Source organism: Lynx canadensis, chromosome B4 (genome assembly GCF_007474595.2).
Source record: "Lynx canadensis isolate LIC74 chromosome B4, mLynCan4.pri.v2, whole genome shotgun sequence".
NCBI classification, from domain to species: Eukaryota; Metazoa; Chordata; class Mammalia; order Carnivora; family Felidae; genus Lynx; species Lynx canadensis.
Window position 1 is genome coordinate 120,372,085 of NC_044309.1, and position 16,084 is coordinate 120,388,168.

At 37.0% G+C, this 16,084-nt stretch overlaps 1 protein-coding gene across 2 annotated transcripts in view; it reads left to right on the forward strand.

Annotated features, from left to right (window-relative positions):
* SCYL2 (SCY1 like pseudokinase 2) overlaps positions 1 to 14,453 on the forward strand; it is a 70,573-nt gene extending 56,120 nt beyond the window's left edge. For both annotated transcript variants that reach the window (XM_030323480.2, XM_030323481.1), the window contains 5 exons: positions 7,815 to 7,915; positions 9,494 to 9,560; positions 9,696 to 9,791; positions 10,770 to 10,889; positions 12,193 to 14,453. In XM_030323480.2, coding sequence (XP_030179340.1) covers positions 7,815 to 7,915; positions 9,494 to 9,560; positions 9,696 to 9,791; positions 10,770 to 10,889; positions 12,193 to 12,837 — 1,029 coding nt within the window. In that variant the 3' untranslated portion in view covers positions 12,838 to 14,453. The remainder of the gene's footprint in view (positions 1 to 7,814; positions 7,916 to 9,493; positions 9,561 to 9,695; positions 9,792 to 10,769; positions 10,890 to 12,192) is intronic.
* The last annotated feature ends 1,631 nt before the right edge of the window (positions 14,454 to 16,084 follow it).

Consider the following 16,084-nt stretch of genomic DNA (forward strand, 5'->3'; position numbering starts at 1 on the left):
TCAGCAAAGGGAGAACGCTTATAGGGCAATGTCTGGAGGAAACGAGATTCAAGCTTCCAGAGTCATCTCCTCAATGTACTTATTTTCCCTGGTAATGAGTTGTGACAGTACATGTGAAGTGTTGTAGCTCCATCTGCCTGTCATGTACTCAAATTCCAGACTCCCAGAAGAAAAGCAGATGCTTAGCATAAAACATAGTCTTTGTTTAGTTTAGTGAGCCACTGTCATCAATTAATGGTGGGAACCCTTGTAAAATCTGAGTTTCTGGACACCGGCCAATGGCCAACCTTGCAAGCAGGCCTTTTCAAAGATGGAAGTTCAGGCCTACTATGTTAATTCTTCTGCACCAACTACATACAACAATATGGATGAATCTCACAAACATATGTTGAGCCAGTGAAGCCAGACACAGAAGAAGATCTACCTAATGATTCTATATAAAGTACAAAAAACAGTCAAAACTACACTGCCAGAGGTCAGACTAGTGTTTACTCAGAGGGTAAGGTGGTGGAAGTACCAAGAAGGGGGCACAAGGAAGCCTGTGGGGTGCTGCTAATGTTCTTTTTCTGCATTCAGTTTGTGAATTTTTTGATATGAGCACCTATATGTATACTTTTCTGCTACTATGTTTTACTTCATTGCAAAGTAAAAAGAAAACTAATCAGCAGAGAGTCTGTCAAAGTAAACCACTAAGAAAATAATGCCTTTTGTTAACTCTCATGGTAAGACAAAGGATGAACAGATGGTTGAGCATGGTGAGAAGCAGGATCATGTAGAAACTAGTACAAGCTCTGGAGACAGACTTTTATGAATTCCAATCCTGCCATATGTTATTTAGTATCTCATACTAAGTTGCTTTGTCTCTCACTAAGCCAGAAGTTCCTCATTTATAAGATAGAGATATTAATAAACCTATTTTGAGGAGCACCCAGCACAAAAATAGAAGATTTGGGAGGGGAAGAACACAGTTTCTGGATTCTTCCTGTAATGTGTGGTATTATTCAAATAAATTGTTCATGATGATCGGAGGCACTCTAAGAATCATCATTTAACCAAAGCCTGAACCACATTATGGCATGGTATTAGATATACTTTAGGAACTTTAATTATTTGAAAGTTAAACTAAATACATTTAATATTTCTTTGTAGAAAGCAGATTTATTTTAGCCAAACATGTCATTTTTGTAACAATCTGAATAAACTAATTTTTTTTATTATGTATTTTTTTTTCAGTATATGAAGTTTATTGTCAAATTGGTTTCCATACAACACCCAGTGCTCATCCCAAAAGGTGCCCTCTTCAATACCCATCACCCACCCTCTCCTCCCTCCCACCCCCCATCAACCCTCAGTTTGTTCTCAGTTTTGTTTTGTTTTGTTTTGTTTTGTTTTATTTTTTAAAAAAAAATTTTTTTTTCAACGTTTATTTATTTTTGGGACAGAGAGAGACAGAGCATGAACGGGGGAGGGGCAGAGAGAGAGGGAGACACAGAATCGGAAACAGGCTCCAGGCTCTGAGCCATCAGCCCAGAGCCTGACACGGGGCTCGAACTCACGGACCGCGAGACCATGACCTGGCTGAAGTCGGACGCTTAACCGACTGCGCCACCCAGGCGCCCCTGTTCTCAGTTTTTAAGAGTCTCTTATGCTTTGGCTCTCTTCCACTCTAACCTCTTTTTTTTTTTTTTTTCCCCTCCCCCATGGGTTTCTGTTAAGTTTCTCAGGATCCACATAAGAGTGAAACCATATGGTATCTGTCTTTCTCTGTATGGCTTATTTCACTTAGCATCACACTCTCCAGTTCCATCCATCTTACTACAAAGGGCCATATTTCATTCTTTCTCATTGCCACATAGTACTCCATTGTGTATATAAACCACAATTTCTTTATCCATTCATCAGTTGATGGACATTTAGGCTCTTTCCATAATTTGGCTATTGTTGAGAGTGCTGCTATAGACATTGGGGTACAAGTGCCCCTATGCATCAGCACTCCTGTATCCCTTGGGTAAATTCCTAGCAGTGCTATTGCTGGGTCATAGGGTAGGTCTATTTTTAATTTTTTGAGGAACCTCCACACTGTTTTCCAGAGTGGCTGCACCAATTTGCATTCCCACCAACAGTGCAAGAGGGTTCCCGTTTCTCCACATCCTCTCCAGCATCTGTAGTCTCCTGATTTGTTCATTTTGGCCACTCTGACCGGCGTGAGGTGATGTCTGATGTGGTTTTGATTTGTATTTCCCTGATGAGGAGCGATGTTAAGCATCTTTTCATGTGCCTGTTGGCCATCCGGATGTCTTATTTAGAGAAGTGTCTATTCATGTTTTCTGCCCATTTCTTCACTGGATTATTTGTTTTTCGGGTGTGGAGTTTGGTGAGTTCCTTATAGATTTTGGATACTAGCCCTTTGTCCGATATGTCATTGCAAATATCTTTTCCCATTCCGTTGGTTGCCTTTTAGTTTTGTTGGTTGTTTCCTTTGCTGTGCAGAAGCTTTTTATCTTCATAAGGTCCCAGTAGTTCATTTTGGCTTTTAATTCCCTTGCCTTTGGGGATGTGTCAAGTAAGAGATTGCTACGGCTGAGGTCAGAGAGGTCTTTTCCTGCTTTCTCCTCTAGGGTTTTGATGGTTTCCTGTCTCACATTCAGGTCCTTTATCCATTTTGAGTTTATTTTTGTGAATGGTGTGAGAAAGTGGTCTAGTTTCAACCTTCTGCATGTTGCTGTCCAGTTCTCCCAGCACCATTTGTTAAAGAGACTGTCTTTTTTCCATTGGATGTTCTTTCCTGCTTTGTCAAAGATTAGTTGGCCATACGTTTGCGGGTCTAGTTCTGGGGTTTCTATTCTATTCCATTGGTCTGTGTGTCTGTTTTTGTGCCAATACCATGCTGTCTTGATGATTACAGCTTTGTAGTAGAGGCTAAAGTCTGGGATTGTGATGCCTCCTACTTTGGTCTTCTTCTTCAGAATTACTTTGCCTATTTGGGGCCTTTTGTGGTTCCATATGAATTTTAGGATTGCTTGTTCTAGTTTCGAGAAGAATGCTGGTGCAATTTTGATTGGGATTGCATTGAATGTGTAGATAGCTTTGGGTAGTATTGACATTTTGACAATATTTATTCTTCCAATCCATGAGCACGGAATGTTTTTCCATTTCTTTGTATCTTCTTCAATTTCCTTCATAAGCTTTCTATAGTTTTCAGCATACAGATCTTTTACATCTTTGGTTAGATTTATTCCTAGGTATTTTATGCTTCTTGGTGCAATTGTGAATGGGATCAGTTTCTTTATTTGTCTTTCTGTTGCTTCATTATTAGTGTATAAGAATGCAATTGATTTCTGTACATTGATTTTGTATCCTGCAACTTTGCTAAATTCATGTATCGGTTCTAGCAGATTTCTGGTGGAGTCTGTCGGATTTTCCATGCATAATATCATGTCATCTGCAAAAAGTGAAAGCTTGCCAATGTTGATGCCTTTGCCAATGTTGATGCCTTTGATTTCCTTTTGTTGTCTGATTGCTGATGCTAGAACTTCCAATACTATGTTAAACAACAGCGGTGAGAGTGGGCATCCCTGTCGTGTTCCTGATCTCAGGGAAAAAGCTCTCAGTTTTTCCCCATTGAGGATGATGTTAGCTGTGGGCTTTTCATAAATGGCTTTTATGATGTTTAAGTATGTTCCTTCTATCCCTACTTTCTCAAGGGTTTTTATTAAGAAAGGTTGCTGAATTTTGTCAAAGGCCTTTTCTGCATCGATTGACAGGATCATATGGTTCTTATCTTTTCTTTTATTAATGTGATGTATCATATTGATTGATTTGCGAATGTTGAACCAGCCCTGTATCCCAGGAATGAATCCCACTTGATCATGGTGAATAATTCTTTATATGCTGTTGAATTCGATTTGCTAGTATCTTATTGAGAATTTTTGCATCCATATTCCTCAGGGATATTGGCCTGTAGTTCTCTTTTTTTACTGGGTCTCTGTCTGGTTTAGGAATCAAAGTAATACTGGCTTCATAGAATGAGTCTGGAAGTTTTCCTTCCCTTTCTATTTCTTGGAATAGCTTGAGAAGGATAGGTATTATCTCTGCTTTAAACATCTGGTAGAACTCCCCTGGGAAGCCATCTGGTCCTGGACTCTTATTTGTTGGGAGATTTTTGATGACTGATTCAATTTCTTCGCTGGTTATGGGTCTGTTCAAGCTTTCTATTTCCTCCTTCCACGTTTTGGAAGTGTGTGGGTGTTTAGGAATTTGTCCATTTCTTCCAGGTTGTCCAGTTTGTTGGCATATAATTTTTCATAGTATTCCCTGATAATTGCTTGTATCTCTTGAGGGATTGGTTGTAATAATTCCATTTTCATTCATGATTTTATCTATTTGGGTCATCTCCTTTTTCTTTTTGAGAAGCCTGGCTAGAGGTGTATCAATTTTGTTTATTTTTTCAAAAAACCAACTCTTGTTTTCGTTGATCTGCTCTGCAGTTTTTTTAGATTCTATATTGTTTATTTCTGCTCTGATCTTTATTATTTATCTTCTTCTGCTGGGTTTAGGCTGCCTTTGCTGTTCTGCTTCTATTTCCTTTAGGTGTGCTGTTAGATTTTGTATTTGGGATTTTTCTTGTTTCTTGAGATAGGCCTGGACTGCAATGTATTTTCCTCTCAGGACTGCCTTCGCTGCATCCCAAAGCGTTTGGATTGTTGTATTTTCATTTTCGTTTGTTTCCATATATTTTTTGATTTCTTCTCTAATTGCCTGGTTGACCCACTCATTCTTTAGTAGGGTGTTCTTTAACCTCCATGCTTTTGGAGGTTTTCCAGACTTTTTCCTGTGGTGGATTTCAAGCTTCATAGCATTGTGGTCTGAAAGTATGCATGGTATGATTTCAATTCTTGTATACTTATGAAGGGCTGTTTTGTGACCCAGTATATGATCTATCTTGGAGAATGTTCCATGTGCACTCGAGAAAAAAGTATATTCTATTGCTTTGGGATGCAGAGTTCTAAATATATCTGTCAAGTCCATCTGATCCAATGTAGCATTCAGGGTCCTTGTTTCTTTATTGACCGTGTGTCTAGATGATCTATCCATTTCTGTAAGTGGAGTGTTAAAGTCCCCTGCAATTACCCACATTCTTATCAATAAGGTTGCTTATGTTTGTGAGTAATTGTTTTATATATTTGGGGGCTCCTGTATTCGGCACATAGACATTTATAATTGTTAGCTCTTCCTGATGGATAGACCCTGTGATTATTATAGAATGCCCTTCTTCATCTCTTGTTACAGCCTTTAATTTAAAGTCTAGTTTGTCTGATATAAGTATGGCTATTCCAGCTTTCTTTTGACTTCAGTGGCATGATAAATAGTTCTCCATCCCCTCACTCTCAATCTGAAGGTGTCCTCAGGTCTAAAATGAGTCTCTTGAAGACAGCAAATAGATGGGTCTTGTTTTTTTATCCATTCTGATACCCTGTGTCTTTTGGTTAGCGCATTTAGTCCATTTACATTCAGTGTTATTGTAGAAAGATATGGGTTTAGAGTCATTGTGATGTCTGTAGGTTTCATGCTTGTAGCGATGTCTCTGGTACTTTGTCTCACAGGATCCCTCTTAGGGTCTCTTGTAGGGCTGGTTTAGTGGTGACAGATTCCTTCAGTTTTTGTTTGTTTGGGAAGACCTTTATCTCTCCTTCTATTCTAAATGAGAGACTTGCTGGAGAAAGTATTCTCGGCTGCATATTTTTTCTGTTCATCACATTGAAGATCTCCTGCCATTCCTTTTTGGCCTGCCAAGTTTCAGTACAGAGATCCGTCACGAGTCTTATAGGTCTCCCTTTATATGTTAGAGCATGTTTATCTCTAGCTGTTTTCAGAATTTTCTCTTTATCCTTGTATTTTTCCAGTTTCACTGTGATATGTCGTGCAGAAGATTGATTCAAGTTATGTCTGAAGGGAGTTCTCTGTGCCTCTTGGATTTCAATGCCTTTTTCCTTCCCCAGATCCGGGAAGTTCTCAGCTATTATTTCTTCAAGTACACCTTCAGCACCTTTCCCTCTCTCTTTCTCCTCTGGGATACCAATTATGCGTATATTATTTCTTTTTAGTGTATCACTTAGTTCTCTAATTTTCCCCTCATACTCCTGGATTTTTTTACCTCTCTTTTTCTCAGCTTCCTCTTTTTCCATAATTTTAACTTCTAGTTCACATATTCTCTCCTCTGCCTCTTCAATCCGAGCCGTAGCTGTCTCCATTTTATTTTGCAGTTCATTGCAGCATTTTTTAGCTCCTCCTGGCTGTTCCTTAGTCCCTTCATCTCTGTAGGAAGAGATTCTCTGCTGTCCTTTATACTGTTTTCAAGCCCAGCGATTAATTTTATGACTATTATTCTAAATTCACTTTCTGTTGTATTGTTTAAATCATTTTTGATTAGTTCATTAACTGTTGTTATTTCCTGGATGTTTTTCTGAGGGGAATTCTTCCATTTCATCATTTTGGATAGTCCCTGGAGTGGTGTGGGACTGCGGGCACTTCCCTTGTGCTGTCTTGAATAACTTGCGTTGGTGGGTGGGGCCGCAGTCAGACCTGATGTCTGCCCCCAGCCCACCGCTGGGGCCACAGTCAGACTGGTGTGTGCCTTCTCTTCCCCTCTCCTAGGGGCGGGATTCACTGTGGGGTGGCGTGGCCCGTCTGGGCTACTTGCACACTGCCAGGCTTGTGGTGCTGGGGATCTGGCGTATTAGCTGGGGTGGATCGGCAAGGTGCACAGGGGCGGGAGGGGCAGGTTCAGCTCGCTTTTCCTTCGGAGATCCACTTCGGGAGGGGCCCTGCGGCACCGGGAGGGAGTCAGACCCGCCGGAGGGATGGATCCGCAGAAGCACAGCTTTGGGTGTTTGCGCGGTGCCAGCAAGTTCCCTGGCAGCAACTGGTTCCCTTTGGGATTTTGGCTGGGGGATGGGCGAGGGAGATGGTGCTGGCGAGTGCCTTTCTTCCCCGCCAAGCCGAGCTCTGTCTTCCGGGGCTCAACAACTCTCCCTCCCGTTGTCCTCCAGCCCTCCCATTCTCTGAGCAGAGCTGTTAGCTTATAACCTTCCAGATGTCAAGTCCCGCTTGCTGTCGGAACACACTCTGTCCGGCCCCTCCGCTTTTGCCAGCCAGACTCGGGGGCTCTGCTTGGCTGGCGGGCCGCCCCTCCATCCTGGCTCCCTCCCGCCAGTCCGTGTAGGGCGCACCGCCTCGCCACCCTTCCTACCCTCTTCCGTGGGCCTCTCATCTGCGCTTGGCTTTGGAGACTCCGTTCTGCTAGTCTTCTGGCGGTTTTCTGGGTTATTTAGGCAGGTGTAGGTGGAATAAGTGATCAGCAGGATGCGCGGTGAGCCCAGCCGCCATCTTCCCAGGATCCTCCAATAAACTAATTTTTTAATGCACTATTAAGTGGGTTGTTTCCAGATATGCACAAATTCAGATGGTCACTTTTGGATTATTCTAGGAAAGTCAATATGTAATAACTGGTGGGGGTAAATTTATAAGACCCTTGAATAATAGCTGTTAGACAACTCAGGCTAGAAAACCCATTGAGATATGTTTTCTGGAAGTTAGAAAGCCTCATCAACCTTACCACCATCATACAGAGATATTGTAAAAGCTTGCTGTGATTGCTGAGTTTAAATATACTATTTTTGTGACATCCGTACTCTGAGTGGGTCGTATACTGGTAAAAATGAGAGTATTATGATTAACTTGTTAAATTCTCTTATTACATTACATTTGCTGCTAACTTGAAACATTGTAACTGTATCACTTTCTTATTACACCAGTTCAGTTCTTTCATTTCCGTCATAAAAGAGATGCTTAACAGATTGGAGTCTGAACATAAGACTAAACTGGAACAACTTCAAATAATGCAAGAACAGCAGAAGTAAGTAGGTTGCGTATGAATTGTACATGGCCCAACAGTGACACTAAAGTGACCTCATGATTGATTTTCTGGAATAAGGACCCAAAAAATTGATGGATTCCTGTTTTTTTAAATGAAGTTTATTATTTTGATTCCAGTATAGTTAACATACAGTGTTATGTTAGTTTCAGGTGTACAGTATAGTCATTCAAAAATTCTATACATTATTACTCAGTGCTCATTATTAATCCCCTTCACCTATTCTACACATCCCCCCATTCATCTCCCCTCAGGTAACCATCAGTTTGTTCTGCATAGTAAAAAATTGATGGATTTCAATTTGATCACATGTAAAACATTTAAAAATTTTCCAACATGTTAAGTTGAACTGAGTTAAAATAGAATATTGTGGAAAATCCAGTGTCATTTCTGAGTGTAAAAGTGTAATATGATAATCATAAGATTTTCTATATGTAAAGAAAATTCTATTGCTGAGAAAGTCTCTTGTCAGCATTAGCTACTAGTGTTGTAAATTCAGAGTGCTAATGACGAAGAGCACCGCTTACAAATATTTTTCAAATCTATGAAACCCTAGTATTTTGATCTCACCCTTTTTCTTTTCTCTGATTCCAGAAACATTTATAGAACATTCATTTCATATTTAATACCACAACATTCACTTCCGTTTCTTTAAGGGAGGATTTTCCAAATTATTTGCAAAATACTAGTTTTCAAAGAAAGAAGGGAAAGATAAAATTACTCACTGGAGAATGCCGGTTTATTAAAATAAAATCACTATATTTGTTTCCCAGAAAAAAACACGTGATTTTAAGATGGCTGTTAAATCCTGAGCCAAAAGACATCAGATACTCACTAAAATTTATACCAATTATGAGCAAGGTCCCCACGTATAAAATTTTTTAGGTTCTGCCCCAGAGTGAGATGAAGGCTTATGGAAGCAAATACACCAGGTGTAGGATGACTTGAAATAGCCCTTTGTACGCTCTAAATATTCTATTCTCTAAATATTCAATGACGTAGATATTTATGTCATTTCGTGGGTTGACTGTATTAACACAGGAACCCTGAAAAATAATTTTTAAAAATTTATAAGAGAAAATTTTAATATCTAGTATTTGTACTTGAGGTGTAAACGAACTCTTCTTTTTTCTTTTTCTTATCTAAATCTTGCCTGGTTTTCAAGGCATGGATCTGGCCCATCACAGTGATTGTAGCGCTTATTATTAGAATCAGGTTCTGAATTTAATCACATCAAGTCCTATATATCATACCTTGTCTCTCAGTGATCTATAAGCTCTCTCACAGTAAGAATCATGCTTGCCTGATTTTATGAGACTGAGTAAATTCTCCAGTAAATTTTGAATATTGAATTAAAAAAAAAAGACTTGTTATGCAAATGTTACTGTTTTTGAGCAAGCAGACATTAATTGTAGCAAATAATGAAAAAGAGTATGACTGTCCTGAAAGAAGTTTGTTTAGGTTACAATAACCCCCATGTGGAAGAACCATTTTTTGTATGAGTATTTTAAAAATAAGCATTTCTTTTCATTGCTTTGTCATAATTCAATTTTCCTGCAGATCTTTGGATATAGGAAATCAAATGAATGCTTCTGAGGAGACGAAAGTTACAAATGTTGGATCTCAGGTAAGACATTTAGATTATTTTAATTTTTGTAAAAAGAGTTTGACAGTGTGCTTCATTTGAGAGGCTTTTGCCCTTTAAGCAGTAATGTCACAATTTTTTGATGTCATTCAGGTGGTTTGACATTTTTCTTTTCAGCATATTGACAAAGTCTTTAACAACATTGGAGCAGACTTTCTTACTGGCGGTGAATCAGAAAATAAAGAGGATGGGTTACAGAATAAACATAAAAGAGTAAGTTTCTTCACTTACTCCTGTAGTGTACTTATTTATATTATAGGACTTCCTATAAATTATAGATTTTGTTGGGAAATACTGTTCAGCATCTTAACAAGAAACATTTTTTAATATTTTTATGAAATTTAAAAATTATCATGGGAACATGACCTGATTCACATTGAGAATATACAGACTTGAGAATTTTAACTTCTTTTATTATTCAGCCTCCCACATGGTAACTTCTAGATTGCCTGCCTCCTTTGTCCTTTCTGCTGGACTTTGCCAGTCATACCTCTTGATAAATGTCACTGTGTCTTGACTCTGATTTTGAATAATAAATTATAAAATGATACTTTCCAATTGAAATATTTGTTAATATTCAATATAATATGTTAATTTTGAATTTCTCCTGTGGGCAACTTTTCTTCTATTCATTTGACAAAAACGAGTACCTATATGTGTAAAGCCAAGGAGCTACCAGGCATGGTTTACAAAATTTTAAGAGAACATACTGTGAGTTTATAGTTTAGCAAAGTTGATAAAGGAAAAAGACAAATGTCAAATTTGATGCAGACCTTTAGCAGTGAAAGACACTGTTTATGTTTTCCTTAGCTTTTTGGTGAGTTCCTAAAATATTTTTGGAGTGAGATAGGGTTGAACAGGAATCTCCCAATTTTATAGAATGAAGTCATCAAGTCATATTCTCCTTGTCTGGAAAAAAGTCATTTTGATGAATGGTTTTAAAACAATAACTGTTTTCATACTGGAACTATTTTAGCAGAGATTTTGTGAGTTTCTACTTAAAGTAAAAGCTTATAATAATTCAAAATATAATGTACCTGTGGCAATCACTACAGGAGTAATTTGCAAATTATTTGCTATCGTCAAACATACTAAGACATACCTTACAAAAAAAGAAGTCTTCTGTTTTATAAGTGGAATTATGAAATTGCTCATTGATATATATATATATACTTTTTTTTTTTTTCTGAGGCATCACTTACACTTGAAGAAAAACAAAAATTAGCAAAAGAACAGGAGCAAGCACAGAAGTTGAAAAGCCAGCAGCCTCTTAAACCCCAAGTACACACACCTGTTGCTCCAGTCAAACAGGTCAGAATTGATTTCTCTTGCAGAATTTCAAGCATACTTACTTTCAGGTTATACTTGTGTATGATTTCAAGCGCACGATACTTAAGGAGTATATAACTTAGTCTACCTATTAGTGTTTGTCTAAAAATATATTTCTAAGAAATTTCAATAATGCAGTTTCTAAGAACTATGGGCATAAAGGATTTTCCAGCCACTCCTCAATAGCCTGCCCTAATGTATAATATTTTGAGATAGTGTTTGTTACCAAACAAACAGAAAGCTAGATAAATACCAATAAAGAGAAGGCAATAATATTCTTAAAAAATATTAGGTTTCATAGTACTGATTAACTCTGTTCACCTTGAAATGATCAGTAATATTATGTTCAGGCATTTATATATTTTTGACCAAAAAGTAATTTTTAATTTTTGGTGTTTCAGTTATAGCCAGGTCTGTAATTTGATTTAGGAATACTTACCAATATGTCCTGACCAGTATTTATTTCTTATTATGTACCAGACACTGTCCTAGGTGGTAGTGCTAGGGCAGGGCTTAAGGTTCTTGCTGGTAGAGAGTTCAAACTCACACAGACTGCAGAAATAACTTTATCTTAAAAGCTTTCTTTAAATTATTTTTTGTTACCTCTTTTTTTGTGAAAAAAAAATTTTTATGTTTACTTTTGAGAGAGACAGAGTACGAATGAGGGAGGGGCACAGAGAGAGGGAGATAGAGAATCCAAAGCAGGCTCCAGGCCCTGACCTGTCAGCACAGAGCCTCATGTGGGGCTTGAACTCATGAATGGTGGGATCATGACCAGAGCCAAAGTTGGACGCCCAGCTGACTGAGCCACCCAGGCACCCCTTTTTTGTTACCTCCTAATCACTAAAATTCTTCTTCAGAGAAAAATCTTTATGGGCCAAGAGGCAAAATCAAAAATATTTTGTAGGTATTTACGTAAGAGAGAAAACAAATTTCTACAAAATTGTGATGCAATTCAAAATATAAAAATTAAATAGAGTATCATTTTTGCAATGCAGATCTAATGAGAAGAAGGAATTTCTATTTTGGGGAGTGGTGGGCGGAGCCAGCATTTTATTTAATTGGAATTCAAAGTTAGTGTTCCCTGTCATCAAATTGATTGCAAATGTTTATCTGTAAAAGTATGTGGCAGGCTGGATTTCGCCTGTGAGCTGTGGTTTGCCAACTTGGTATAGACTGTTGAGCTTAATTTGGAGTTGTCATTTATAGTACAACCTGTCAAATGTTACTGATTGTAAAAAATTTGGCAATCTTGGAGGTAAAGTAATTCCCTCATATTTTTCAGACTAAGGACTTGACAGACACATTGATGGATAACATGTCATCTTTGACCAGCCTTTCTGTTAGTACCCCTAAAATTTCTGCTTCAAGTACCTTCACTTCTGTTCCTTCTATGGGCCTTGGCATGATGTTTTCTACACCAGTTGATAACACCAAGAGAAATTTGACCAACGGCCTAAATGCTAACATGGGCTTTCAGACTTCAGGATTCAACATGCCAGTTAATACAAACCAGAACTTATTCAGTAGTCCAAGCACACCCGGAGTGACCAAGATGACACTGGGAACACCTTCCACTTTGCCAAACTTCAGTGCTGTGAGTGTTCCTCCTGCTGGTGCGAAGCAGACTCAACAAAGACCCACAGATATGTCTGCTCTTAATAATCTCTTTGGCCCTCAGAAACCCAAAGTTAGCATGAACCAGTTATCACAACAGAAACCAAATCAGTGGCTTAATCAATTTGTACCTCCGCAAGGGTCTCCAGGTATGGGCAGTTCAGTAATGGGAACACCAATGAACATGATGGGACAGTCTGCCTTTGGTATGCAGGCTAATCCTTTCTTTAGCCCGCAGAACTTTGCACAGCCACCAACTACAATGACCAATAGCAGTTCAGCTAGCAATGATTTAAAAGATCTTTTTGGGTGAGGTGTCTTGCTCTGTTTTTGAAGGATTACTTCAATTTTAATCATGGGTAAGCGAATTTACATCTTTGTACAGTTGGCTTGGAGGAACTACTTCTATGGGAAAGTGAATGGTTCCATGACAGAAAACACCTTGTTTCCATGCCAGCATAGTAATTGTATGGACTCGTAACAGTTGAGTTTTTTAAAGCATTGAGGAATTTTTTCCTCTTACCACCTCCTCTTCCAAGTTTTTAAAAGACCCAACCCTTACCAATCTCTAAGAGAAAAAAGACACCTGAGTATCTTGAATAGCAGAATTTTTTAATCAAATGTTTGTTTATTTTAGCTTGTAAATCTTGGTTTATTTAAGAAATTTTGAGTTGATGGTTAATGCAAGTTTCATATGTTAAATACTACATGGTACACAGTCTGCCTTCACAAGTCATTAGTCTTTATTTTAATGTGTGAAAAATCCTGATGCTCTATTGATTTGTTTGCATTTAGTATGACTGAAGGAGATAATGATAAACATAATGAAAAGGATCAGGTCACTTGCTTTTTCCAATCTTATTTACTTCACAGATGAACTAATGTTCAATACAAAAGACTGAACAAATACTACAAAATTTAACTTAATGTTGATTTCATTGGTTCAAACTAAAGGCATTATTAACCATCTTAAATGCAAACTAATCATTGTAAATTATATTTTAGCATGGTCTGCCTCAAATACTAATGTATTTTTCTGCATTTACTTGGATATATTTAGAATCACTTTCTTTCCTACTGTATGACAGATAGAAGAATATGTACTGATTTGTACAGATATTTGACAAAGCCCTCTGATGTGATTTCCCTGACTCTTGCCTTCATATTTCATTTTGAATTCAAACTTCTGAGGTTGTAGCACATATGAATTGCATTTTCAAAAGGATATTTGTAAGAAACTATATTTAATGAGTAAACTTTTGAGATTTCTGCTGTATTGTTTCAAATGTAATAAACTTTACTTCTCTAAAAATGAGCGGTTGTATCTTCTCGCTACCAACAGATTAACTTTCAGTTTACCATGATAAAGTCTGACCTCATCAATTACTGCAACTAAAGTTTAACTGTGTTCTAGAAATTTTAGGAAACTTTTGTTTGAACATTTTTATGTCCACAATTAGCTATTGTTAGCAAACAAAAAAAAATTCTTCTAATAGGAAATCTGCTTTATTTTTAAAGTCTTTCTCTGATATTTTTCTTTGATGTGCTGATTATTCAACCACAGAGCCTTATGCTGTAAATGTTATTTGTATTTTGTTTAAATTATATTCCACCATTATGTGATAACTTCAAAATGATCTTTCAGAGATATATATGCATTATAGTTGCTGCCATAGGGTTTGTGGTTTTTAATTCTCTGAAACCAGCAATCATTTAAAATAAATCACATGAAGTTTAGTGTGCTGATACCAAGCTTATTCATTGAAATACACACACACACACACACACACACACACACACACACACACACACAAAATATATACATTGAATGTACAGTTCTTGATTATAAAATGTTATTTGTTGATAATATTGCTGGCAGTATTCAGCAAGGGGGTACTTTAAAAAATAAAAGGTCAGCTTTACATCTGGTTTCTGTATGAGGTGTACTTTGTTACTGCATGGTTTTATAAAAAAGATTCATAGGAATGTTGAAGAAATTTATCCAAGAAATGAAAGGCACTAGGAAGATCAAATGTTTTTGTCAAATACGTTCACACTCTGACCAGATTACTGGTCTTATTTGTAACACAATATTAATATTTCTCTTGAGGAAAGTTTACATATGGAATAAAATTAATGTTGAAGAATTTTCCTTAGTAACAATTTTGTAGTAACTGTTTATTAGGAAATTGCTTTTTATTTTGTAAAATAACTTGATGTCAGTGTTGAACTCCTAATTAGAAGGAAAGTTGAATATAACAACATATAATTTGAACTTCTAAATATAAAAATAGATTATTTGAAAGAATATAATATATAATTCTTAGGTAATTTTTACATCTTGAAATGTGCTCATTCATTGAGGTAATGGTGCTACAGTTTTAGAAATCTTTTCGTATAGTTTTTCTGTTTTCTTGAAGATATTTTACCTAAATCATGTCCATCAATTGAACTGTTACCATTCCCTTTTTCTATTGAGAAATTGCATCTGATGGGTGCCTGGCTGGCTCAGTCGGTAGAGCACGCAACTCTTGATCTCAGGGTTGTGAGCTCAAGCCCCACTGGTAGTACAGCTTACTTGAAAGAAAGAAAGAAAGAAAGAAAGAAAGAAAGAAAGAAAGAAAGAAAGAAAGAAAGAAAGAAATTACATCTGAAATATAGTGCCATTTTTAGGCTTGTATTTCTGTGTGAACAAAATTTTCATAATACTAGATCATCTTAAAATTATTTCAGATATTGACAACATTTAAGTCCTTGTGCTTAGAGTAGAAAGTTGATGGGTTAAAAAGTACCTATAGACAAAAATTACAAGAAAGATTCCCTTTATTTGAGTTGGTTCCTTATTCTCCTAATGCTAAAATGTGTGATATATATAGAGAGAGGATGTATAAAAGGAAATGGAAATAGACTGTGTACTTGGCTGGTTTTTGTTTGTTTTTGTTTTTGTTTTGGAATGCTTATAACCCTCTTTTCACCTGAAGAAGTTCAGGAAGTAGGTTTTTGTTATTTTTAACCTGTAAAATACCTCACATGGTTGCTTTTACAAGACTAAAAGAAAACGTATATGTGACAATACCTGATAGCAAGCACAGAGTATGCACCAAATAAATTCTAGCTTTGATAAAAATCTCTATATTAAGTTGTGATTTTATGCTTTGTGATTTACTGGTCTTGAAATAATTTTTGAGCAAAATGAATCTAAGAATTTAAGCTATATAGGATTTTAAGAGATAATCTACATTGGTGGCTTTCAAACTGTAACTATGACACTCAGAAATACATGTTACACTGCAAACCAGCATATGAAATATATACCTGAAACAAATGTTTTAGAAAATGTCCTTAATACATGTGGAATATTCTGATTTTTTTATTCTATCCTATTCATTAAAAAAAAACAACACCTTTGCAGTCTCAAAACAATTTCATGGTGTAGTGTGGATAAAACTGGAATAATTCAGCCCTTTCTCCAAGTTATAGAAATAGCGGGCCAGATACTTACATGGCCTAGCCCAAGGAGGTCAGAGCCCGGAATAGAAGCTAGATTTTTTTCCCCCTAA